The sequence below is a fragment of the Mus pahari genome, chromosome 13 (genome assembly GCF_900095145.1).
Source record: "Mus pahari chromosome 13, PAHARI_EIJ_v1.1, whole genome shotgun sequence".
Taxonomy (NCBI): Eukaryota; Metazoa; Chordata; class Mammalia; order Rodentia; family Muridae; genus Mus; species Mus pahari.
Genome location: NC_034602.1, coordinates 76,135,572 through 76,163,469, shown reverse-complemented (window position 1 = coordinate 76,163,469; position 27,898 = coordinate 76,135,572). Strand labels below are relative to the sequence as shown.

General features: G+C 37.1%; 1 protein-coding gene across 1 annotated transcript in view; it reads left to right on the top strand.

Annotated features, from left to right (window-relative positions):
- Positions 1–349: 349 nt before the first annotated feature.
- LOC110330325 overlaps positions 350–27,898 on the top strand; it is a 32,419-nt gene continuing 4,870 nt past the window's right edge. The window contains exons 1-10 of the mRNA XM_029545020.1: positions 350–1,088; positions 2,158–2,306; positions 4,811–4,942; positions 6,693–6,780; positions 6,913–7,132; positions 8,603–8,875; positions 9,377–9,486; positions 15,425–16,192; positions 17,997–18,145; positions 21,141–21,306. Coding sequence (XP_029400880.1) covers positions 365–1,088; positions 2,158–2,306; positions 4,811–4,942; positions 6,693–6,780; positions 6,913–7,132; positions 8,603–8,875; positions 9,377–9,486; positions 15,425–16,192; positions 17,997–18,145; positions 21,141–21,306 — 2,779 coding nt within the window. The 5' untranslated portion in view covers positions 350–364. The remainder of the gene's footprint in view (positions 1,089–2,157; positions 2,307–4,810; positions 4,943–6,692; positions 6,781–6,912; positions 7,133–8,602; positions 8,876–9,376; positions 9,487–15,424; positions 16,193–17,996; positions 18,146–21,140; positions 21,307–27,898) is intronic.

Below are 27,898 nucleotides of genomic sequence, written 5' to 3'. Positions count from 1 at the left end.
GGTGGGTAGGGGAGCAGGGTCGGTAGGGGTCGGGGAGTATAGGGAACTTTCGGGATAGCATTTGAAATGTAAATAAAGAAAATAATAATAAATAAATTTAAAAAAATAAATTAAAAAAAAAGAAAAAAAGAAGTGAATCAATTGTAGCACAATACTATCAGGGACAAAAAAAAAAAAAACAAACTTTGTTAACCTCGAGTTCATGTTCCATGTGTGTATTTACATAGGACATTACACCATCAGACTCATCTAGTCAGTGATGTGGTTAGAAGTTATATGTTAACTTCTTCATTGACAGAACTTCCATAAAAGCAGGAAAAACTGAAAAGAATAACAAATATCAAAAGCATTCTCTTTCAGCAAGATGTCTATTAAACAGGCTTCAGTTTTTCTGTTGATACAGCTCATGTGCTATATTAGACCTGGAGCCTGTGGGAAAGTGCTGGTGTGGCCCACAGAATACAGCCACTGGATGAATATAAAAATAATTCTGGATGAACTTGTCCAGAGAGGTCATGAAGTCACCGTTCTTGTATCTTCTGCTTCCATCCTAATTGGGTCTAGCAATGAATCTTCTATTAATTTTGAAATTTATTCTGTACCTTTGAGTAAAGATGAACTTGAATATGCTTTTCAAAATTGGATAGGAGAATGGACATACGATTTTAAAAAACATTCATTTTGGACATTTTATTCAAAACTGCAAAAAATCTTCAGTGAATATTCAGACATCATTGAAAGTTTCTGCAAAGAAGTAGTTTGGAACAAGAGTCTCATGAAAAAACTCCAAGGATCTAAGTTTGATGTCATTCTCGCAGATGGCATGGGTCCCTGTGGTGAGCTGCTAGCAGAACTGCTTAACACACCTTTAGTGTACAGTCTCCGCTTCACTCCTGGATATAAATATGAAAAGTACAGTGGGGGCCTTCCGCTCCCCACTTCCTATGTGCCTGTGGTTCTGTCAGAATTAAGTGATCACATGACATTTGTGGAAAGGGTGAAGAATATGTTACAGGTGCTGTATTTTGACTTTTGGTTTCAACCATTTAATGAGAAATCCTGGAGTCAGTTTTACAGTGATGTTCTAGGTAAACTGCATTTCATTGTTACTGTAAATTCCTAACTTGATGCTACTTTGAATGTGAACGTATATAGATGAATATAAAAACTTAGTAAGATTCTTAATTGTGAACTGATAAAGTAAAAATAGAAAACACTCACATAGCCTTTAAACAAGGCAAACTACTATAGAGTAACTATTCAGAACACTCCAGAAATTACTACCCTGCAAAATTAGACAAGGAAGATTTCTCTTGGTAATCATTTGATCTGCTCTATGTTGTCTAAGTATAAAAAAAAAAAAAAACTCCAGGTTTTATTGAGTGCTTTAATATCTGTAAATGAGAACACCACAGAGTCATAACTCATTACCACAACTGTGTGTGTAGCACTGAAGAAAACACATTTCCTTATAAAAGTTACTAACTTATATATCAAGAAAATCATGAAAGCTTATTCACAGTTAAATTGTATCACTAGAACCAGAAAGAGTCAAAGCAACTTGATTTTCTTAGAATTTGAGATGGCTCGGATCCATAAAACTTAATAAAAGCCTTAAATCTTGATATGAAATGCACAGGTTTTTATTAATTTATTTTTAAAATACCATTTCATTAAATAAAATATTACCTAATTTATTAGGAGAAACAATTTAAATATTAACTACTTATAGAAATATCCAGCTATAACTTTGACATATACTACCAAGTTAGTAATACTAACTGTAAAGGACATAGTACAGCAGGGATAAAAGAAAATTAGTCATTCCTTATCGAATATCACAGTGCATTTCAAGAGTCAGAAATCAAGAGAATAGCTACTAAAATGTGTAAAATAGTCTAAATTTTCTACAAAAGCTGTGTTTCTAAGCATTTTCAAGCTTCTTTGCAAGAGGCAAATTGTTTCAAATTTATTGGTGCAACATTGGAAATCAATGTAATTTTCACACAATATTTATGTTAATACAATTATATCATAAATCATAATTGGAACATTTTAAATTGCTTGTCTAAATGACCTCAACTCACTTGCAGAAATCACAGGCTTTATTCCAAACTCCTCTCACCGTTGTGTATTTTTATGTGTTTGGGGGTGCAGGGAGACCCACAACATTAACTGAGATGATGGGGAAGGCAGATATATGGCTCATTCGAACCTTCTGGGATTTGGAATTTCCTCACCCTTTCTTGCCTAATTTTGACTTTGTTGGAGGACTCCATTGCAAACCAGCCAAACCACTGCCTAAGGTAAGCCTATATTGTTTCCCTTGATAAACTGTTTTTCCTTTTTCATGGAAACAATTCTTCACCACTATTTCCAGATGTTTGGTTTAATGAGACATATGTAAAGTGGATTAGAATGCTCTGACAATTGAGATATACATTATTTCCTCACATCTCTGGGGCTCCTTACTCTTAAGCAAAGTATCAAATCATTTTAGAATGTTGTCAGTGATTTAACAGTGCTTAGGTAACTCATAAAAGAGAGTTTATATTCTCTTCAAGAACATATACTAAATGCCAGAGACATGCTGAACAGCTAAAGAAATAAGGAATCAATTTCTTCACTAACTAGAAATTATATTCTACTTGGAAATATTATAGTGATGAAGAGCTGTTATATACAGTGTAATAAACATTATATATTGTGTTATATTAGATAAACAGATAGGTTGAAGATATATCCAACAGAGATGAGAGGTAATGTCCTAAAATCCTTGTGAAGTTACAATGACCTGGCCAATGTACAGAGTTAGATTAATGAATGAAAAGAAGAGAGAGATAAACAGAAAATTGAAAGAACCATTGAAAGAACTACAGACTTAGATAAGCAGGATGATGACATGACAGGCAGGCGGTTTTGTACAGCTTCATGTAAGCATGTTCCACACATGGCTCTCTTTTAACCTTTCCACTTCCTTGTAGTCTTTCTACACTTAGGTTCTGCAAGGATTTTGTTTTCGTCTTTGTAGTTTCCACATACAAAAGAAAACAACACGTATCTTTCTGTTTCTGGCTTATTGATTAGCCTCCTGTCCTGTAAACAATAGCTATTTTCCTAAGTTATTTAATAATAATAATATTTTACTATCTAAGTAAAACACAGTTAGGTATATATACCAACACTTTGATACACATTTATCAGTTGAAGAATATCTAAGCTAACTCTATATTGGGGGATTTTGAATAGTGATGTAATAAACATTATTATGTGGATTTTTCACTTGCAATTATTTCCCTCATATATCACCAAAGAATGGCATAGGTTAACTATACATATCATATAGGCGGTTTTTTATATGAAGAAGCTTATTTATGTTTTTATCTCATTTTACATTTCCAAATGTGATAAATGCATAAATGTTCAAATTTCCATAATATCTGTAGGAGCATTTTTATATTACATAAATTTTTGTGACATTCATGATAAGTGGATTATGATGGAATGTTGATATATTTTGAATTGACTTTTTCTAATAGCTGAAATTATTGGAAGGCTTTCAGATAATTATACTCTATTTGCATCTGAGGGAACAACTACTTTGAATCATTTGCCTAAGTTAATTGAATTCTTATTTCTTCTAATGTTAGAGAGTTTTTTTAATTAGCATACTCACTTAACAATTTACAAATATTATACAACTCTTTAGAGAGTCTCTTCTTTTGATAAATTTTTTTTGTTCTTCATAAGCTTTTACTATAAGGTACTCCTATTTTTCAGTTCCCAAGATACTCCCAGGGCTACTATGGTTATTCAATACATTACTGCTTTTTATTCTATGTCATGGAGTTTTCTCTTCTTTTTTTTTTCTTTCTTTTTTATGGCAGTAGAAACACATTACTTTTATTTAGAATGTACTAAAGATAATTTCTTTCTTTTCAATAATTTTTTCAATTAATTAATTTATTTATGCCCCAAATTTTGCCTACATCCTGGTCCCCCTATTAGAGTTCCTCTCTATCTCTCATCTCCCTCTCTCCCTCCTTCCCTACCATTCTTCTTCTTTTCTACTCCCTCCTTTGCTGCTCTTCCCTCTCATTTCTCTCAAAGAAATCACAAAAAAAAGAAAATCAAAGGAATCAACTTAGAAACAATAAGACCAAAAATACTCAAGCAAAATGAAAGGAAAGAAAAAGCACACAAAAGGTTTCATAAAACAAACAAACAAACAAAAGGCTGGCATTTATTTTGGGTGGCTGACTATTCCTGGTCTCGGGGCCTGCTCCGGTGAAGGATTGATTTCCCCAGTCACTCTCTATTGGGGAAAGATGATTTTCCCCTTTGTTATCAGATATCAGTTGCAAATAGCTTCTTTGTTAGAAGTGGAAGTCCATGAACATTATCTACTCTCTGTGGAGGAACATCATCTGCCTTGAACCTGGGCAGGTCTTAGACATGCTGCTACAGTCTCTGTGAGTTTATATGAACCTCAGTCTTATTATACCTGGTATACCCTGGATCTTATAAATTTTCTCCCTCCTTTTCATGTTGTTTTGAAAATAACTCCTAATGAAACTCTAAATTTCAGTGACAACTCTACTAACAATAATTCTATCCTCTAATTTTCGTATGTTGATAAATTGTACTACAGCACAAATGTACTCTCCATGAACACATGACTGCTGAGGCAATGGATACACTGGTCTCCCTAAAATACTTCCAGTAATTTCTCTGGTAATGTTTGTCTCAGTTCTTTAGACAATGCTTCCCATTCAGCCATTCATTTGTGAAGTTTCAACTGTCTTCATAGGAAATGGAAGAATTTGTTCAGAGCTCTGGAGAACATGGTGTGGTGGTGTTTTCTCTGGGATCAATGGTTAAAAACATGAAAGAAGAAAAGGCCAATGTAGTTGCTTCTGCTCTTGCCCAGATTCCACAGAAGGTAACATAAAGTGTTCACTAGGTGGACAAATGTATAATAAGGCTATTGAACTCTACAAGGATTGCAGTAGGGAAAATTGCTGTGAAATGTAAATTAATGGGTCCTTTCCTATGCATTTCAAACACCACATTAAATAGAAAAGTATGAATTGCAGAAGATAAAATATTAGTTTGGTTCTGATTCACATTATAACCTGAAAGATCACACTTAGATCCAGCATGTTTGTGCATACCTGACATGTTGGCACTTAAAGATCTGAAGTAGGTCTTTTTATTCATATTTATAATCAGTTCACACTTCATTTTGATTCCCAAGCTTTTTGAAGTCATTCAGTGTGTCAGTGTCTCAAAAGAAGAGAAGTAAAAGAAAGAGAGGATGGAAGGAAGGAGAAACATAAGGAGGAACTACAATAATGAGGAATATTATGCTGGGGCTAGAAAGATGCCTCGGTGATGCACTAAGAGCACAGGCTGCTATTCCAGAGGAACTGGGCTTGATTGCTAGGACTTACATAGTAGCTCACAAGTATCCCCAACTCAATTGCCAGGGAATCTCATGTGTTCTTCAGGCCCCAGACAGAACAGTCACAGTGCATACACTGAATTACAAGCAGGCAAAACACCATACACATAAAATGAAACAAAAATATCTGTAAAGCATGAGGAAAATATCTTCTTGCCAATGACTGTTGTAGGAAAATATAACAGAAGAGATAAAAAATAGGCACTGACTGCAGTGAACCCAGGATTATAAAATTATGAACTCATCAACAGGAACTATGCTTCTAGCACATCAGATAAACATGATTTTCTGGATGGTGAATGAGGCTGTATTTTAAGATGGAGTCTTATGTAAGCAAAGACAGTGTAGGAAGAATCCTGCAGCTCCCAACTTCATAAACTGTATTGTTGAATTACTTCCTAAAAGCAGAAGTCTTCTGATGTTTGTACTACATTTACTCTATTACTTGATACTGATATCTCCTATTGTGAAGATAATTTTTTATTTTACTAAACAGGAAGTTAACAGAAAGTAAAGACTGACAGTTATTATTTCAATTTGTGAAAATTCCTTGTACTTTACAACTCAGTTTGATATTAGACATGAAGTGTATACAGAACAATACAAAGCATATTTTCAATTTTCCTATTGACATTTTTTTCATGAACAGTCCTTAATAAACTTTATCTGAAATGAAGTATACTTGCTGGTAAGAAAGAAATTATTTTTAGAAATGGGAAATTATATCATGTATTATATTATAGATCAAAATAAACCTAATTATAATGAATACCTGAAAGAACACGAAAATATAGGTAAAACTATGTGGCTATGATTTAAAAAGATGTAATACTGATAATATATAATATTTACATATATTCTATATATAGGATTATATATGAAATATACATAATCATAAACTATTACTAATTTAACACTGCTTTCCCAATAAGGACTATATTAACTATCTAAAAATGTCATGTATACAAGAACTTGTAATTAATTATCAGATATATAAAATTAGTATAATTAAATGTCATGCTCAAGTTATTAAGAAGCCATGTATAGAAAACGAATTATTTTATTTCAGTCTTTTAACATCTCATACTCTTTTAGATTTCCCTTCTCTTAAATTTTATAGTCCATCATCTGGATAATGTTCAATTGAGTAATCTCAATTCTCTAGAATCAAAATATGCCAAATCCTTGGATTTCTTTAATTAAATAAGGTAGTGTGTGTGTGTAACAGGTTCTGTGGAGATTTGATGGTAAGAAACCAGACACCTTAGGATCCAACACTCGGCTCTACAAGTGGATTCCCCAGAATGACCTTCTTGGTAAGGCAAAGTTCCAGTGCAGGTTTGGGGCTATAGGAATATACTTACTTGATATCAGCCCCCTTCTGAGCCTTCATATTTCCCCTCTCTTTAATATTATGATCAATAATTATGTAAAACTTCTCACTGCAGGTCATCCAAAAACCAAAGCTTTTGTAGCTCATGGTGGAACCAATGGCATCTATGAGGCGATGTATCATGGCATTCCTATTGTTGGTATTCCCTTGTTTGCGGATCAACATGATAATATTAATCACATAGTAGCCAAGGGAGCTGCTGTTAAAGTAGACTTCGAAACAATGTCAACTACAGACCTTCTCGCTGCCTTGAAGACTGTCATTAATGACCCTTTGTGAGTCTATTTGTTGTTTGTTTCCTTGTTTGAAGTTGTTTTTTTTAAGGTTTTTCTTTCTTTTCTTTTTTGTTTTGTACTATATAACCATAATACCAGCCATGAACTCATATAAGTGTGCCTGCTTCAGTCTCCTGAGTGTTGGGATTAAAAATATGTGCATTCATGCTTGGTGTGAATAACTATTCCTTTAAAAATATTGATAGATTCACAACATCAGATTGATTTTATCCTATTTGAAGGAGAATAATTTTGAATAACTTTGTGATATTGCATATCTGAAATATGTGCTTATTTTAACAATAAAGTTACTCTAAATTTATATTTCAGTGAATGGGACATGATTAGTCTTAAACTATTCTATACACATAAATAATATCACAAATATACACCTATTGGTAACAAGGGCACTATTTCAAGATATAATAGAATGCACATAGTAATCATGAACCTTGATCTTAATGGAAGGTTAAACATTTACCCATATATTCTGAAGCTATAAAACTTTTGTTAAAACTTTGATTTGTATAATGATATGTGATATTGCATAACCAGTACTGAAAAAATGAGAGACAGTATTACATCATTACCATACGCAGAGAACACTGTTCATAGTTTCAAGGTTTTCCAATAGACAGATGTTCCTAATGAGAATATCCAGAGGCAAAATAACCGGAGAAATTGTACCTGGTTCTTACATACACAGTCTCCTAGTCCAGGAATAACAGGAGAAAGTGCACCTGCTTCTTACATACACAGCCTCCTAGTCCAGGAATGACAGGAGAAAGTGTGCCTGGTTCTTACATACAGTTTCCTAGTCCAGGAACAGAACTGCATTGGTTTCTGTCCAGTCAGAAGTCTGGTGGAAATTCTGTTCAAGGAAGAATGATAACAAGTGTTTTCAAAACATGAATCTGATTATATAAAAAAAAAATTAGGAAACATAGATAGAAGAGAAGAGGAGAAACCAAAACTAGAGAGGAGTCATCCAGCATGAAGTATGACCCTGTGGAGCTTAAAAGAACTCAGTATCCACTTCTTGTTCTTAAATCACACACACATACATATGCACACTTTCTCTTGCCAATGTGTGAAATATTGCTCAACTTCAAAATTCAAATTAAAAATAAGTGTTCTATGGGGAAATAAAGCAAAAATAAGCCAACATGTGTAATTGAGGTGCTGGTGTACACTGTTCATTAGTTGAAGGTGAATTCAGGACTTCATTAAGTACTTCCAGACCAGTGTCAACTGCACACCAAGTTCAGAAAAAAACCTGTACTAAACAAGACTTTTTCACTGACTTCCCTATCACTCAACTGTCCTCCCTGTCACCTCATTAAACATAGAACCTGTGTGGGAAATTTTTGCCATTCATTTTGAGTCTCTTGTGGGTCTTTTCCCCAAACCAATAGGTAAGTCGGCAAATTAGCTTCTCTTTAATTTTAGTTGTATGCATTGTCCTTTCAGCTATAAAGAGAATGCCTTGAGATTATCCAGAATCCACCATGACCAGCCAATGAAGCCCTTGGACCGAGCTGTCTTCTGGATCGAGTATGTCATGCGCAATAAAGGAGCCAAGCACCTTCGCCCAGCTCTGCATGACCTTAGCTGGTTCCAGTACCACTCTCTGGATGTGATTGGGTTCCTGTTGGTCTGTGTGGTAGCTGTGGTATTCATCATCGCAAAATGTTGCCTCTTTTGTTGCCATAAGACTGCTAATGTGGGAAAGAAGAAAAAGGAGTAGCTTCATGAAGGCTGAAGGCTGAAGGCATGAAGAGTCCTGAGAGAAGAGCCCCTGCCTGCTGCTCCCAGCAGGAACCTGTTGTCAGTCCAGGTGCCTTCCCTCTGAAACGAGACAGGGTCAGGGCTTCATTAAAGGTAACTCTCATTGTTGCACTATATGTTGAAGGCATGCAAAGATTTATGCAAGATATACACTCAGGGCTCTAGAAGCAAAATTATGTGCTCAATTTAGAATGTTTTGATGGAAGTGAGGAGCTCTCCCCAACAACAATCACTGAGGTGGTTCATAAAGTTTGCATTGGCATAAAGCCTTTGCAGAATACCTCTAAATATCAGTTACTTTTTTACAAATGCCCAGCATGCTCTGTCTTCGTTTAATGGACTATATTTCTTTCCTTCCTTTTTTTTGTTTTCTTTCCCCCCTTTTTTTATTCCTCATAAACAATAGCATTCAGGTATGGAACTTTTGAAATAGACTCACTTTTCCATCAATATAAGGAAAGCCATTGTTTCTGATTATCTTTGGGCACAGCAAACTTCCAACAAATATTCCCTAAAGGGCCTGTGGTGGAGGCTACCCTCCTTCAATCAAAGGCATTTTTCAAACGGTAATTTTCAAGCATACTTACTCTTACTGCTCCTGACATGAGTTCCAGTACTTGGGAGTTCTTTGACTTGGCAAGACTATTAATTTACTTTCCTTCTTATCTCTTACTCACAACTGACCTGAACACTGTCATTCTCATTCTGCCTTTGGAAGTAGATTTAAGCTGCCAAATGTTCCATTCTTTCTCACTTTGAAAGCCCACATCCAAGAGAAGATCCTATTTTTAAGTCATACCATCACCTAGCTCATGTGACATTTCGTATCTGAAATATCCCCCCACAGACACACAATCGACTTGGCTGATTTTGTTTAATTCATTCATACAGAATTTCTTACCTTGGTTCAATAAAATATTTAAAAAAATCTTTCCTTTTGATCACCTTTCTGCTTCCCACTGACCTCATCCAATATGTCCCAATGCCAACTTTGTGTCCTGTTATTTAAGTCCAGCTGGAAAATATTTGTAATCCATCTGGGTTAAATTCAGTTGCTAACTTGACAAAATTTGAGTCATCTGAGAGGAAAGTCTGGCCTGTGGACAAGTTTCCTGGGATAATTTAAATAATATAGAGTGGGGAAGGCCAGTGAGGGTTGGGGGGGGGGGAAGCTTAGCCTGTTGTGGACAAGGATCATCCCTAGTAGGTGGGTCCTGGATTGAACAAGAAAGCTAAATAAGGATTTGGATCAGAGTCAACCAACAAAGAGGAACTCTCCCCAACAACAATCACTGAGCTTAACTGTGGTTCACATACTTTGCATGGGCATAAAGCCTTTGCAAAACACGTCTATCACTTACCTTTACAAATGCCAGGCCTGCTCTGACTTCATTTGGTGGACTATTTTTCTTCCTTACTTGTTTTTTTTTTTCCTTTTACTACTCATAAATAATAATGTTCATGTGTCATACTTTTGAAATAGACTCACTTTTTCATCTGTATAAGGAAAGTCATTGTTTCTGGTTATTTTACAGAACTCAGACCTCACTCAACTCCATATTTATATGCCAGTTATAACAGTTACTGCTCTTGTGTAGCCAATGGATTTCATTTTTGTTCATGTTGGAAAAAAATCCCAGATTCCTGAGCATCAGGAATAAAACACCAAATGTCATAGTGAGTGGTTAGAGCCCTCATTTGCCCCTTCACTGACAACTTGCATCTCACTATATTAAGTTTCTCCTGGAAAGATACCATGGCTTAGTCATCTTTATGTCTTCACTCCTTAGAGCAATGTAATACTTAGAGAACATTTTGTTCTTTTGGAGTTTTATTTTTGTTTGTTTTTTTTTATGAACCCATAAATCTAGTTCTGTAATCCTGGTGTACACTTTGAGTTGTTCATGGGTAGTATACAATTCTCATTATAAAATCAGATCTTTTCTTATCTGATATCCTAGCTAATTCAGACACAGCTTGATAGTGCTATTCTAGAAACTGGAAGAAATGTTCTAGTCACAGTGTAATTTCTGCATGCTGATGAAATGCTTTTATTAATAACAACAACAAAAAATAAACAAACAAGTACTCTATCTCATGACCCTGAGCTGACATGATCACATGATGTAGATAACCTTTATGATGGCAAAATAAGAAAGAGAGCTGAAGCTTGCCAAGAGTTCTGTGGATTTACAAAGAGATTATGCCAAAATGCCAGGTACAGGACCTTGCTATAAAGGAAACACTGGCCAAACAAAAACTTTGCAATGAAAGGTCAACAGAATACTTTTTTCACAGGGAGTAACTTAAAGTTACAACAGAAGCAGGCTCTGGCTTCTGCCAATACTTGGATACAAAACAATCCTGAGCTGAAACCAAAGTTCACTTTATCTGAGATCAAATTGGTTCCTGCTGATGGGTTCACTCCAAGGTTCACTGTAAACACCCCCTTTCTGCCTTAATTGGTGTTTAATTCAAGGCTCCACTTATCTTGAATTTAGAGGCATATTGCCACATTAATTTCCATACTGTAGTTCATATTCTAAACAAATGCCTTCATAAGAGATCCTAGTCCTCCAAGGCTACTTGCACAGAATTACATTTGAGATACCAATTTTTGTTCTCACAACGTGTTTGTGTGTGTGTGTGTGTGTGTGTGTGTGTGTGTGTGTCTGAGTGTGTGTGTGTGTGTGTGTCTGAGTGTGTGTGTGTGTGTGTGTGTGTCTGAGTGTGTGTGTGTGTATGTGTGTGTGNGTGTGTGTGTGTGTATGTGTGTGTGTGTGTGTGTGTGTGTGCACTATATGCATGCTTGGTACATAGAATATGGCACAGGATACCTTTGAACTGGAGTTACAGATGTCTGTGAATCCTGGGAATCTAACTGGGTCCTCTGGAAAGGCAGCCAGTGCTCTCATCTGTTGACTGTTGAGTCAACATTGCAGACTCAGGGTTTGTAATAAAACTTGCTTATTTATCTCTTTCTTTTCTTTCATTTGTACACCTTTGTGTTTGTTGACTTATATATTTGAAACAGAATCTCATTAGTGCTCTAGCAGTCTTCAAACTCTCACTGTAAGCCAGGCTAGCCTTGAACTCATAGAGATCTACTTGCATCTGCCTCCTGAGTGCTGGTATCAAAGATGAGTGCCATCTTACCGGCCTGACTTAAACGTCTTCTTTTTTAATTTTTAATGTAAAAATTACAAATAAAATAAAACAGTAGCCAGGCACAGTGACATATACCTTTTAATCCCTGCACTCCAGAGGTAGGAATCTCTGAGTTCCAGGCCAGCCTGGCCTACCAAGGAAGTTCCAGGATAGCCAGAACTATACAGAAAATCCTTGACTCAAAAAACAATAAAATAAAAATAAAATAAATAATTGTATGTTATGTGTGTATGTATATGTATACACACACATATATATATATATATATATATGAGTGACATATATATATATATATATATATATATATATATATATAGAGAGAGAGAGAGAGAGAGAGAGAGAGAGTTTTATATATAATATGTCTCTACACCACTTGTATCTCGGATGCCCATGAGTTCTGAACTAGAGTGACCATGTACATGTAGGGAATTGAATTCCTATTCTCCGGAACTGTAGCCAGTGCTCTTACCCACTGAGTCCTCTCTTCAGCACTGAGTTGGGAAATTTGCATAATATGTTTTGATTATATTTAACTCTTCAGCCAACTCCTCCCAGATCCATCTCCATTCCCTAGGGACTGAACATTGTGTTGTTTGTTTTTTTTCTTTTTCATATCAATCATGTTCAAAGTGTACTACCCATATATCATGAATATGTGGCCTTGCACTAGAGTAGTATGGAGTTGCTACAGATAATATTTTTTAAAACAATAAGATCTGACTCTCCTTCTCCCAGCAGTACCAATTACTAATAGCTCCCCAGCTAGGGCTGGGACTCTGTGGTCACCTGTGCTCTCCATCCTGAGACTCTCTCCATCTTGTACTTGTATGGGGATTTTTCATGATGTCCCAGTCCCTAGGAGTCGATATGTGCAGATGATGCAGTAGTAAATTTTAATCTCCATCAAGGTTTTACCCTGCCTTGGATCATTCAGTTCCCAGTTAAAATACAAGCAACATTCATGTTTATATTAAGCCTTACTCAGCTCTGAAGCAGGGCAAATATCTACCATCTAGGCTATTAGCATCTACTTCCCTATCCATAACCCTGAGTTATATCTCACCATGACCCATCTGGGATGTTCTTAACTTCACTTAGCCATCCATCTTGGCCATATTTTGATGACTGACCTACCCCATGGTGTCTGCTCTTCTCTGCATCTTCTTCTCTCTTCCTTCAAACCTGGGAACTAAAAATTCAACCTATCTTTCTTCTGCCCAGCTATAGGATGGAGGCATCTTTACTCACCAAATAGTAATAATTTGAATACCAAGGTTACATGGTTATGTGGGCCTATGTGTTGATTCTCTCATTCCTGGGCAATGACCAAATACCTTGGGATGCTAGTATATAGCATTACATACATAGCAAAAGACAAATCCTCAACAGAGACTGTTGAATATGAAAGAAAGAGCTTCCTTGTAGTTATCTACCACCTCTTTCTCTTACAAGCTTTCTATAGCAATGACCTGAGGCTCGGAAGGATACCATGTGATATACATGTCCCGTTTATGGCTTAGAGTTTCTTATGCTCTGCACCTTTGCCAGTTGTGAGTCTCTATGTCAATAACTATTGACTACAAAAAAAAATTCTGATGAGAGTTCAGAGATGTTTAATCTTTGGGTGTACGTAATTAGAAGTCATTTTCATACAATATTCATTTACAAGAACATAGCAACAGGGTCTCATCTACATTGTGTATCCTGTCTGGCACAAATTTATGACCCAACATTGGTATCAGGCATCAGCTTCTCTTCTGAGTCAAAAGAAGGGATAGTTCCTAAGAGGCAAGTACTTCAGAATCTACCCAGTGACCATTTAGACAATAAGAATCATTCATTTATTTGGTGAATGTTAGATTTCTTTTAAGGAAAATTATACTTCATAGACCTAGTGTTGAGAGGTTGAATGCAAAATATAGACTGAAGCAGCTAAATGAGCTGATCTATGTTATTTGGTTATTTATTATTGTTCATTTAAATATTGAAGATTCTCTGTCAAAGAAAATTGTTTTTATATAAACTGGTTAACATTTAACTGTTTTTTTAACGTTATACAGCCATCAGGTTCAAAACTTGGAAAAGAAAATCCTGGTTTTTATTAATTAAAAAGCAACAAAAAAAATTTAAAAAAACACTGTCCTCAATATTTACAAATCACACTATGCCTTGAGACACTCTTCCCATTTCTAGTATAGCACTATCAAGTTCTGTCTGAAATAGCTATGATATCAGAGGACAGTCCTGTTTTTACATTTAGAATTATATGCTACTTGTTAGCAGAATTAGAGAACTAGATTTATGGATTCATTCAAAAACCATTTACTAAGTATTACTTTGTTCTATATAAAGATGACTAAGGCATGGTCACTACAGGAAAAACAATATAGGGGAACGTAAGCTGTCACTTACAAACAAACCTAGTTCAATAAGTCCATAAAAGAGCCAAATTAATAGTGAAATGCAGAAGGAAAATATATTCACTGTGATCACTTTAGGAAGAGAGACAAAAGGAGCCAGTCACCCTTAACTCTTTGGGATTCTTACAAGTCATTTGCACAGCTAAGCTTTCCAGGAATGGCATGGGACTTTGCCCACCATTAACTCAGCTTCCAGTCTCCAGAAATGTCAGCCACCCCTAGCTTGTAAATGGGCCTCCTGGAAACAAATTCCTCCTCTGGGTGTCCCCAGAGATGAAGCATTTCTTCTCCTAGCAGAGGGATACTGGGGAAAGTCTTTTAATAGTCTTGAGAGTCAAAGAGAAAAACACAAATGCCTCCTTGTCTCTTCACTCTTGCCAGACTGACTAGTTACAAGTAAGCAGGTTCTTGATAGGGTAGATCTGGAGCTAATGGAAAGGCTACAAGAACAGGGCTTCTATCTAGATTACAATATGCTCTAAATGTAAGTGCAGTGTGTTTAATTATGAGACTATACTATAGACCTCTGAGCCATATACTTAAAATCACTAAGTAGTATGGTAACTGGTCGGTGTTGCCAATATTCACATGACAAAACACAGAACTGTGGTATTTATAAAAGTGTGACTGAACAGTTATGCCTTTACTTCAGGTTCCTTATCAAAGAGGCTACATTAGGAGAAAGAGAGAGTAGAAGGGAGGGAGAGAGAGATTGTCCTTTTCAGTGTTCTCCAAATACAGTACACATTCAAGATCACTGAGAATCCCAGAGTCATTTCCCACCTTCACATCTGCATCCAGGTTTTGGCACTTGCCCTCCAGAGACTGTGACTATCCCATTTTTATTTGCTTTGGTGTGTACAAGTTACACTTTAACTGACTGATTATTACTCTTTCTATATCTGCAAGAACTGAGCAGTCACCCTTTGGAAGGTAGGTCTGAATTCAACCAAGATGCCTGTGAAAATGACAGCAGCCCTGTTCCTGCTCCTGCTCCAGCTGAGTGGCTTCTTTGGATCTGGGACTGGTGGGAAGGTGCTGGTGTGGCCAATGGAGTTCAGCCATTGGCTCAACTTAAGGATAATCCTAGATGAGCTTCTGAAGAAGGGTCATGAAGTGATTGTTCTGAGACCTTCAGCATCCTTTTCTTATGAGGTTGACAACACATCTGCTATTGAATTCGAGACTTATCCTACATCATACTCCTTATCGGAGTTAGAGGAATTTTTCTGGGATTCACTCAGAAAATATATTTACGAGCTGCCAAAGCAGTCATTTTGGGGATACTTCTTAATGTTGCAAGAAATGGTTTGGGTAGATTCAGAGTATCATGAAAGTCTCTGTAAAGATGTAGTTTTCAACAAAGAACTCATGACAAAGCTACAAAAATCAAGGTTTGATGTGATCCTGGCAGATCCCTTCATACCCTGTGGTGACCTGCTGGCTGAAGTTCTCAAGATCCCCCTCGTGTACAGTCTCCGCTTCTTTCCTGGCTCCACTTATGAGAAGTACAGTGGGGGACTCCCACTGCCTCCTTCCTATGTGCCTGTTGTTATGTCAGAATTGAGCGATAGAATGACTTTCATGGAGAGAGTGAGAAACGTCATCTATATGCTGTGTTTTGACTTTTGGTTCCAAACATTTAATGAGAAGAAGTGGAATCAGCTTTATACTGATGTATTAGGTAAGTGCCCTTTTCAGTTGGGATTGTTGGATTCTCAATTTGCTGTGTCATTGAATGTGAATGTCAAAGAACAGGATTAACAGAGGAATGATTTGTCTCTCCTAAATAAAATGATGGAAAACCTAGAAAATTATCTGTCAAATTCAAGCATTATAAAGAACTTTGTATTCCATTGTCAGTTGTAAAACCTTGTCTATGAATTGTCAGCACACACCCACATAACAAAACTTTACTTCTCTAAGAAATTGCATAGGCCCAAGACATTTTCCCTCGTGTTTTAAAACTGCATTTTTACCTGATTGGTGCCTTCATTGTGATTACTATCTTTGTCATTTTATTGTGTTCATTGCTATTTTATTTTAATTTTTTATTAGATATTTTCTTTATTTACATTTCAAATGCTATCCAGAAAGTTCCCTATACCCTCCCCCCGCCCCTGCTCCCCTACCTACCCACTCCCACTTCTTGGCCCTGGCATTCCCCTGTGCTGGGTCATATAAAGTTTGCAAGATCAAGGGGCCTCTCTTCCCAATGATGTCATCATGTGTATGAACATGCACCTTGTGTCATGGGAGAGGGAGATTGTGCTCTGTATTGCTTATGTAGAGACCGGATTAAACTTTGAAGAGTTTTTATTTCTACCTCTGTGTATGTTCTTGGGAATCAATTTAGGTGTTTAGGCTTGGTAAGGGATGGTACTCAAGTCTTTAGCTTGCATGAAATACCTTTACCTTCTAATGCATTATGATTTGAAAGATCTTCCCCCTTTAACCTACTAAACTTCTGCACAGCTGTGAATTTGCTATCTCTTCTCTACACAGAGGAAATATGTGAATGCAAAACATGGGGGAATCTAATTGGTTTATTGGAGTCGGTTGAAATTGTGTTTCAAACATAGAATCTTGAAATGTAGACATATTGGATATTACTTACAGTGTTTTAAAATATGTTTAATGAACATACATGTCTCTATCCATATTTTAAGGCATGTATCCATATTATCTGTAAACACATCTATACATACCCAATTATTAAACAATCAGTCATGAATCAAGAGCAAAATAAAAGAATTCAGGCATAATCAAAATTTCTCTCTGAGGGCAACCAGGGTTACATAGTAAGACACTGTCTTAATGAAATGCTGAAACAGAATCCCCTTAAATGTTTGCACTTGGCTGGGGTGCACACACCTTCCATCTCTACAACTGAGATGAGAATGAAGATCTAGCATTCAGGGTCCGCTGTGGCTACATTAGGGACTGAGGAACCACTCTAGGCTGTGTCCAACTGTCTCAAAACCAGACAGTGCCAGAGTCTCAGTTCATTAATAGGAGTGCACATAAAGGTTCTGGCTGCTACATAGGACATATTACATCTAGAGTTAAAGGGAAAAGTGGTTCCCTAAGTTAGGATTCCTAAATAATGGCATTTGACTGTATTTCAATGGCATATCTTAATACTTATAAATTAACAAGGTTACAATTGTGGTAACTTTTCACAGATACTCATACAATGAATTTATACATCTCTAAGCATACATATGAGAAACATATATATTACAAATTTTTTAAAACATTACACACATACAAACACACCTATATACATACATATATACATACATACATATATACATATACATACATGACAACACACACATATACATATTTTTTTCATACTAAGTCCCACACTTGTAAACATCTCTGGCTGCATAAACAAAAGTGCTTCCAGAAGGCTACCTGGCATAGTCATATTCACCTGACATTTTGTCACATCTTATATCTTCATTGCTCTGACTCCTCTTCAGGAAGACCCACAACACTCTCAGAGACTATGGCAAAAGCAGATATATGGCTCATTAGGACCTACTGGGATTTGGAATTTCCTCATCCTGTCTTACCAAATTTTGATTTTGTTGGTGGCCTCCACTGCAGACCTGCCAAGCCCCTGCCTAAGGTAACTATATTCCCGTTTTCTTGATTCTGTTTCCCTTGCAGTTGCAACACTAGTGTTTCTATTTTATTCCTTCAGAATCTTTGTGTCCAACTCAGAACATCACAGGAATTTAGGTAAAGACAACAGCCAGCAGAAAGACCTGTATCTGTTCCATCACAAGAATCTGCATTTCCTGTATGGAACCTGTGGATATCTAAGGACAGGGACAGTTAGAATCCTACTCAGCACAGAGAAAACATACGTGACTCAAGCAGAACACACAGATAACTAACAAGTACAATCCAGAGGTAAGCACACAGAGAGCATACAGGGAAACAGAGTGTGCACAGGCTTACCTAGAAACACCAACAGTTCTACTTTGAAGTTTCACTGTGAAGAAGAAACAAAATAGTGTAAATGTTACAGTGAGGGAAGGCCAAGTTGTCTGGCAGTAAAAGAGGAGTCAAGATATGGGACAAAATAAGGCACATAGTTTGCTCATTTAACAAATCTCAGAATCTCCCTGGTCTCTAAAGCTGCTCTTAGATAATGTCTATAAATCAATTGTATATGCACCCTGCAGGTACAAAGGGATGTGATGTGATTTTAACTCACATTAACACTTCACGATGCAAAGAAAGTGAAGCTTTTTTCTACTCTAGGAAGAGATGTCTGTGGAGAAACCTCCTTTAGTTATACAATGATGATGTTACATAAAAGATGACATGGCTGTTTTAAAATATAATTGGGATGTATATAGTTATTAAGAAATCTAAAAAGAAAAAGAAGAGAAAAGAAAAGGAAAGAAAAGAAAAGAAAAGAAAAGAAAAGAAAAGAAAAGAAAAGAAAAGAAAAGAAAAGAAAAGATTCCTAAGTTTTGTGCAGGCCAGCAGTGTTTAGAGGAGATTGTCTTTACAGTAAGGGGATGGCAATGCCAACAGGAAAGAGAGGAGGGAGGTACAGAGCGAGGACATAAAGGGTGTGCTGAGGCTGAGGCCAGTAGTTGAGAGCTGGCCCAACATGCTCAGTGCTGCTGAAAGGAAACAGAAAAGAGGGGCCAGAGGGAAGTCTACACATGGTAATTGGGAAGAATGGCCAGTGGATTGATGTTCCAGAAACAAATTTTCAACCCTAGTCACCAACTTTTGATTCTTTTTCTTCTTTGTGGTGGGAATTGTTGTTCCTATAAACCAACTGCTTCATACTATGAGATATTCACAAACTTCTGTGCAGTTCAATACATATTTGACACAGTACATCAGGAGTAGAAAATACCTACACTTTAAAATTTGCCGTGTATTTCAGAAGAGCTAAAAGAGAATTATGCTGCATTTTCAAAATAAAGAACTGATAATCATTTAAGTGGGTGAATGTACTATTTACCTTAATTCAATACTCCAAGAAAAATGAAAACAAATTTCTTGAACTTATTAAGTGCATGAGAATGGGCTATTCCTAAGAAAACTAAAAATAGATTTAAGGTCCATGAATTCCACTCTTGAGCATGCATGTAGAACAACTGAATGAAGGGTCTCAATGAGACAGTAATGCAAGGATGATCAGAGCATCACTCTTCCTCAAGGGAGAGGGGTGGGTTGCATGAGAAGGGCCCCCATAGGTTCCTATTTGAATGCTTACTTCCCAATTGGTGAACTACTTAAGAAGGATTAGGAGGTCTGGCTTTATTGGAGAAAATGTGTCACTGGAGATGGACTTTGAGGTTTCAGAAGCCTAAGCCATGCCTGGTCTCTTTCTCTCTATCTGCAACATATGAATTAGGTTGAGATCTGGGCTTTTATTCTACTGACATGCCTGCCTGACTGCTAATCAATAATAAGTATATTAAACCCCTAAAACTGGAAGCAAGCCTCCAGTTAAATATTTTCTTTTATAGGTTGATTAAATTATTCTATTTTCACCCAATATTAGAACAGTACTTACAAAAGAGGGAAGCAACCTAGATATAACTAGAAATGTTGATGAATATATATATATATGTATATATATATATATATATATATATATATATATATATATAATATACTTGTTAGAACAGTAACTAAGGAGAGAAGCAACCTTGAAGGGGTCTGCAACCCTATAGGTGGAACAACATAAACTAACCAGTACCCCAGAGCTCGTGTCTTTAGCTGCATATGTAGCAGAAGATGGCATACTCAGCCATCATTGGGACAAGAGGCCCCTTGGTCTTGCGAACTTTATATGCCCCATAGAGGGGAGCACCAGGGCCAAGAAGTGGGAGTGAGTGGGCAGGGGAGCAGGGCGGGGGGAGGGTAAAGGGGACATTCAGGATAGCTTTTGAAATGTAAATGAAGAAAGTATCTAATAAAATAATTTTAAAAAATTTAAAAAAGAGAGAAGCAACTTAGATATAACTAGAAATGTTGAATAAATGTATATAAATATATGTATATACATATATGCATGTATTTACATGTTTACATATTTATTTATGTACATCTACATACATATATTCACACATTGCATATTTACAAATACATAAATGTATACATATATATAGTGTGTTTATGTGTGTGTGTGTACAAATACAAAGGAATATCCAAACCTTTAAAATATATGATACAGAGAAGCGCAGCATGACTTTAATAACAGTACACTAAATTAACTGAGCTAGTATAAAAGAAAGAAAATAAGAAAAATCTAGTATAAACTATATACACCAGTTGAAGTTATATAAAGAGAAAGCAGATGTTTAGTAGTCAAAGGAACAAGTAGGGAAAAGAACTTTGGATTTAATTTCTAAAAAACTTGTTTTTCAAGATGAAAATAACCCAGGGCTATTTGTATGACTAGGAGAACTGTAGCCTGTGTACAACTGGTTACGCGTGTACATCTTATATGTAGATATGAAGAGTTTTAAAGGACCTGCTATTCTTATCACTTCTGAGATTCCTCAGTTTCCTCCCATGAATGTACGTCTTTGTGCAAGTTGTTTTGTGCTGCTGTTCTTTGTAATGGTCTGATATTTCATTAATAGGAAATAGAAGACTTCGTCCAGTCATCTGGAGAACATGGTGTTGTGGTGTTTTCCCTGGGGTCCATGGTGGGTAGCATAACGGAAGAAAGGGCCAATGTGATTGCAGCAGGCCTTGCCCAGATTCCACAGAAGGTGAGTTACCGTGTATCAGCAATAAATCCTCACTGAGATAGTCATATGCTCTTCTCGATCTGCTTGCAGATTCCCCCAGTGTGAAACTAAAGTTCCCTGATAGCTCTAGTTCATCTCTGATGTCACTTAAGACACAGAACTACAGAGGATAAATGTCAAATAGTAAATGATATTTTTGATTAATAACTCTTTCCTAACATTGAATCAGTAAGAGAAACACTTAGCAAGTGTTTGTGAATTTCGTGTTAGTGAGGTATTATAGGCAGGTACAAAAATCTGCTTTGTTCCTTCTTCTATATCCTTGGAAGAAAACTGAGAAGCCCCTACACACTACAGTGTATTCGGACCACTATTCAATTGTAACCAGAAACTGTATTGCCCCAGGAACAATGAACTATCTCTCAAAATAAACAGTTGTCTGACCGGACAAGTGGCTTGTCTTTTAGAGCATGTGTTCCTCACCTAGAGGACCTGAACTTCGTCCTAAGCTCCTGTGTCCAGCAGCTCATTCCTGCCTATAGCTTCATGCCATGGGATCCAAAGCACTCTTCTGGCATCAGTTCTAGCACCAATACATATTTTCCATGCACATGTACATACATGTATACAGACACACACACAGACACACATACACACATTCCCTAATTTACACATAAATAAAACTAATTCCCTTATCTTCAAAATGAGAATTGTGATATTCTAGTTTATTGGTTATTCTTTTTTATTAGATATTTTCTTCATTTACAATTCAAATGCTATCACAAAAGTCCCTTATACCATCCCCCTGCCCTGCTCCCCAACCCACCCACTCCTGATTCCTGGCCCTGGCATTTCCCTGTACTGGGGCATATGATCTTCGCAAGACTTAGGGTCTCTCCTCCCATTGATGGCCTACTAGGCCATCCTCTGCTGCATATGCAACTAGAGACAGAGCTCTGAGGGGTACTGGTTAGTTCATATTGTTGTTCCTCCTATAGGGTTGCAGACCCCTTTAGCTCCTTTCTTAGGTACTTTCATCAGCTCCTTCATTAGGGGCCTGACTGTGAGCATCCACTTCTGGCATAGTCTCACAAGAGATAGCTATATCAGGGTCCTGTCAGCAAAAGCTTTCTGGCATATGCAATAGTGTCTGGGTTTGGTGGTTGTATATGGGATGGATTCCCGGGTCGGGCAGTCTCTGGATGGTCCTTTCTTTCCTCTCAGCTCTGAACTTTGTCTCTGCAACTCCTTCCATGGGTATTTTGTTTAGGTAACTCTGGCTACATAGAAAGAATTTGGTAGTGTTCCTTCTGTTTCTGTTTTATGGAATAGTTTGAGGAGTTTGGTATTAGATCTTCTTTGAGGTCTGATAGAGTTCTGCACTAAAACCATCTGGCCCAGGGCTTTCCTTGATTGGGAGACTTTAAATGACTACTTCTATTCCCTTAAGGGTTTTGAGACAGTTTAGATAGTTTATCTGGTCTTGATTTAACTTTGGTAGCTGGTATCTGTCTAGAAAATGATTCATTTCATCTAGATTTTCCAGTTTTGTTGAATATAGGTTTTTGTAATAGGATCTGATGTTTGTTTGTTTTCTCCGTTTCTGTTGTTATGTCTCCCTTTTCTTCTCTGATTTTGGTAATTTTGAAACTGTATCAGAGCCCTTTATATAGTTTGGCTAGGGGTTTATCTATCTTCTTGATTTTCTCAAAGAACCAGCTCTTAGTTTTGTTGATTCTTTGCATCATTCTCTTTGTTTCTAAATGGTTGATTTCAGCTCTGAGTTGGATTATTTCCTATGCTCTACTACTCTTGTGTGTGTTTCCTTCTTTCTGTTCTGGAGCTTTCAGATGTGCTGTTAAGTTACTAGTGTAAGTCATCTATTGGATGGAACACAGGGTCCCCAATGGAGGAGCTAGAGAAAGTACCCAAGGAGCTGAAGGGGTCTGCAACCCCATAGGTGTAACAACAATATGAACTAACCAGTACCCCCAGAGCTTGTGTCTCTAGATGCATATGTAGCAGAAGATGGCCTAGTCAGCCAATATTGGTAAGAGAGGCCCCTAGGTCTTGCAAACTTTATATGCCCCATACAGGAGAACACCAGGGCCAAAAAGTGGGAGTGGGTGGGTTGGGGAGCAGGGTGAGGGGAGGGTATAGGGAACTTTTGGGATAGCATTTGAAATATAAATAAAGAAAATATCTAATAAAAAAAAGTTGCTAGTATAGGATCTTTCCAATTTCTATATGAAGTTACTCAGTGCTATGATTTTTCTCTTAGCACCGCTTTCATTGTGTTCCATAATTTTGACTATGCTATGTCTTCATTGTCGTTAAATTCTAGAAATTCTTTTATTTGTTTCTTTATTTCTTCCCTGACCAAGTTATCATTGAGTAGAGAGTTATTCAATTTCCATGTGTATGTGGGATTTCTGTTGTTTTGCTGTTATTAAAGATGGGCCTTAGACTGTGGTAATCTGATAAACTGCATGGGATTATTTCAATCTTCTTGTATCTGTTGAGGTTTATTTTGTGATTATTTATGGTCAGTTTGTAGAAGGTACCACGAGGTGCTGAGAAAAGGCATATTTTTTTGTTTGGGTTGAAATGTTCTGTAGATATCTGTTAAATCCATTTGGTTCATAACTTTTTTTAGTTTTTCTGTGTCTAGTTAGTTTCTGTTTCCATGAACTGTCCATTGGTGAGAGTGGGGTGTTGGAGTCTCCCACTATTATTGTGTGAAGATCAATGTGTGCTTTCAGCTTTAGCAATGTTTCTTTTACAAATGTGGGTTCCCTAGTATTTGGGGCATAGATGTTCAGCATAGATGAGAATGAAGTGTCTTTCCCATCTCTTTTGATAACTTTTGGTAGAAAGTCTATTTTATTGAATATTAGAATGGCTGCTGCTGTTGCTGGAAATAATTTTAAAAAATGGCAAGTTCCCATGCTATATCCAGCTCCTCTCTACCCCACCAACCCCACTGCCTCCATGGCTAGCTGCATGCAGTTACCAATCTCAGTCNCCCCCCCCCCCACCCCGCTCTGGTTCCTTTGCTTCAGAGCCACTAGTTCCTTCTCAGCCATAACCCGCTTTTGTCAGTGGTTCCACTTTCTAATGACCCAGTAAATCAAATCAACCCCCTTGAAGCTTATAGTTAATCAGATTTATATAATCAGTAAATTCTCAATTTATAAGATGCCCACACAATAATTTCAGAGCCAATGGATACAAGCTGCCCACCTAGGTTAGACAAGTTATTCCAATTAGTCTATCCTTTATGATATTTATAGCTACCTGTGGCTATTTAAAGCCATGCAGAATCTGAATCATCTTCCTTCTGCTCCATCTTCCTTCCTTCTTCCTCCTGTGTCCTTCATCTCCATCTCTGCAACTCTTTGTTCCACCTCCCTTTTCCCTGTCCAATCACAGGTTTCTTGTTGTATTAATATTTAAAGTGATTGGACAGGAAAAGTCAGCTACATACTCCAGCTTGTGTCTTAGGATCATTTGCTTGGAAAGGTTTTTTTCAAGCATTTTAGTCTGAGGCAGTGTCTGTCTTTGTCACTGATGTGTGTTTCTTGTGGGCAACAAAATGCTGAGTCCTGTTTATGTATCCACTTTGTTAGCCTATGTCTTTTATTGGGGAATTGAGTTCATTGGTGTTGAGAGATATTAAAGACCAATGATTGTTGGTTCCTGTTAATTTTGTTGTTAACGATGGCATTATCTTTATATGATTTTCTTCCTTTGAGTTTGTTGTGAGATGAATAATTTCTTGGACTTTGTGTGTGTAGTTTCCCTCTTTGTGTTGGAGTTTTCCTTCTATTATCCTCTGTAGGGATGGAATAGTGGAAAGATATAGTTTAAATTTCATTTTGTCATGGAATATGTTGGTTTCTCTATCTATGGTGATTGAGAATTTTGCTGGGTATAATAGCCTGAGCTGGCATTTCTGTTCCTTAGGGTCTGTATGAGATTTTCCCAAGATCTTCTTTCTTTCATAGTCTCTATTTAGAAGTCTAGTGTAATTCTGATAGGTCTGCCTTTATATGTTATTTGGACTTTTTCCCTTACCATTTTTAATATTTTCTTTGTTCTGTGCATTTAATGTTTTGATTATTATCTGACAAGAGGACTTTCTTTTCTGGTCAAATCTATTTGGTGTTCTGTAGGATTCAAGTATATTTAAGACCATCTCTTTTTTTTTAGGTTAGGGAAGTTTTCTTCTATGATTTTGTTGAAGATGTTTCCTTGCCCTTTGAATTGGGAATCTTCTGTCTCTTTGATTGCTATTGTTTTTAGGTTTGGTCTTTTCATTGTGTCCTGGATTTCCTGGATGTTTTGGGTTAGAAGCTTTTTGCACTTTGTATTTTCCCTTTTCTTTCTCTCTCTTCCTTTCTTTGTTTCTTTCTTTGTTTCTTTCTTTGTTTCTTTCTTTCTTTCTTTCTTTCTTTCTTTCTTTCTTTCTTTCTTTCTTTCTTTCTTTTTTCCCCCTGTCTGTCCTGAAACTCACTCTGTAGACCAGGCTGGCCTTGAACTCAGAAATCTGCCTGGCTCTGTCTCCCAAGTGCTGGGATTAAAGATATGTGCTACCACTGCCTGGCACTGCACTTTGTATTTTCTTTGATTGTTGTATCAGTATCTTCTAAGGTATCTTCTATGCCTAAGATTCTCTCTTCTATTTCCTGTATTCTGTTGGTGATGCTTACATCTGTAACACCTGATCTCGTTCCTAGGTTTTCCATTTGTGTTTTCTCTATTGTTTTTATTTACATTTTTAGATCCTAGACAGTGTTGTTCAACCCCTTCACCTGTTTGCTTGTGTTTTCCTGTGTTTCCTTAAGGGATTTATGTGTTTCCTCTTTAAGGGTTTCTATCTGTTTACCTGTGTTCTCCTGTATTTCTTTAAGGAAATTATTTGTGTAGTCCATCATTTTCATGAGATGGGATTTTAGGTTGGAATCTTGCTTTTCAGGTGTGTTAGGGAATCCAGGGCTTGCTGTGGTAGGAGAACTAGATTCTGATGGTGCCAAGTGGCAATGGTTTCTATTCCATGTTCTTCGGCTTGCCTCTCACCATCTGGTTAACTCAGGTGTTAACTGTCCTTGATGTCTCTGACTGGATTTGTCCCACCTATGATCGAGCCTTGTTATGCAGAACTGCTTGGAGTGAGGCTGCATCTGGGGGGGGGGGAGGGGGAGGGTCTGGAATGCCAGATCTGCCCTTGCCTGAGTTGTAGGCTTGAATGAAATTGTGTCTCTGACAGAGTAGGGCAGATAGGGTCCACCTCTGCTGGGACCCATTTGGGGGGCAGGGGGTTCCCAGTTAGGTCAGGTATTGGCAGGGCTGTTTTACCTGTGATGCAAATTAGGTAGTGGCTCCTGACTCAAAGTGTCTTAGGGTGTGGGAGGGGTCTGGAGTGATGGCTCTGCCCCAGCCAAGTTGTGGGCCAGAAGGAAGACGTATCTCTGACAGTGCAGGGCAGATAAAACCTGCCTCCACTGGCCACCATGGGAGTCCCTGATAGGTCAGGTACTGGGGTAGGAGATGTCTTACCTGTGAACAAGGTTGTGTCTGAGCTCCTTGGAGTTAAGCTGATTCTGAATGTTAGAGAGGTTCTTGAGTGCCAGCTCTGCCCAGGACTGATCATGTTCATTTGTAATCTTGGACAAATGTGACAACCTACCTAGAAACTGGGTCTATGCAAGTATGATTCATTTACTAATACAAAATAAAGGTTAGAAAAATACTTTTATTTGATAGTTGTATTTGTCATCTCAGAGGCTTACTGCTGAATAAGTTCAACCTTTCAAGTACTTTCTGAAATCTGACTGGTTGGTTCAACTCAGCTGTTCTGGCTCAAACTCCTCTCCAAGCTGACTTCTCTTAGCTTCTGACTTAATTGCTCTGCTTGGCCTCAGACTCACTTAGTAACTTGTTCTCACATTCTAGCTCCTTCTTATTCTCTGTTTTCAGCTGTTTCTGTTGACCTGCACTCAACTGAAGGAACTCAACTCCACAGCAATGCATTCACTGCACTGGCTTTCAATTTACTTATTATATATGCTTTGCCTTTAAATAGCTTCTGATACAAATACAAATGAACATGTTACCATCATACAAATTCCATTTTTAAATTTACATATTTTTCTTTTCTATTTTGCTTCTTTGAAAAGAGATTTTTTTAAATGCAATATATTATGATTATGGTTACCCTGCCCCCAATACCTATCTAAAACCTCCTCTCCATCTTTATTTAAATAGCTCCCTTCTTAAAACAGCACAGCTCTTTCCTGTGCTGTTCTCCTGAGAGTTAGGTGTATCTCTGACTCATTCTTTCAAAACTTTCTGATTTGTCATTATTTGTCATTTTATCTGCCCTCAATTAGACCTCCCTGTTAAATTAAACCTCCTTTTACCTTAAAGGTGTGTACTAAAGGTGTGCATGTATACCAGTCAGATCACACAGATCTTGTGATATGATGATCCCTTACCTGAGCAGTGATGTTTGCTGCCTGTACTGGCTAATTTTGTGTCAACTTGACACAGCTGGAGTTATCACAGAGAAAGGAGCTTTAGTTGAGGAAATGCCTACATGAGATCCATCTGTAAGGTATTTTCTCAATTAGTGATCAAGGGGGAAA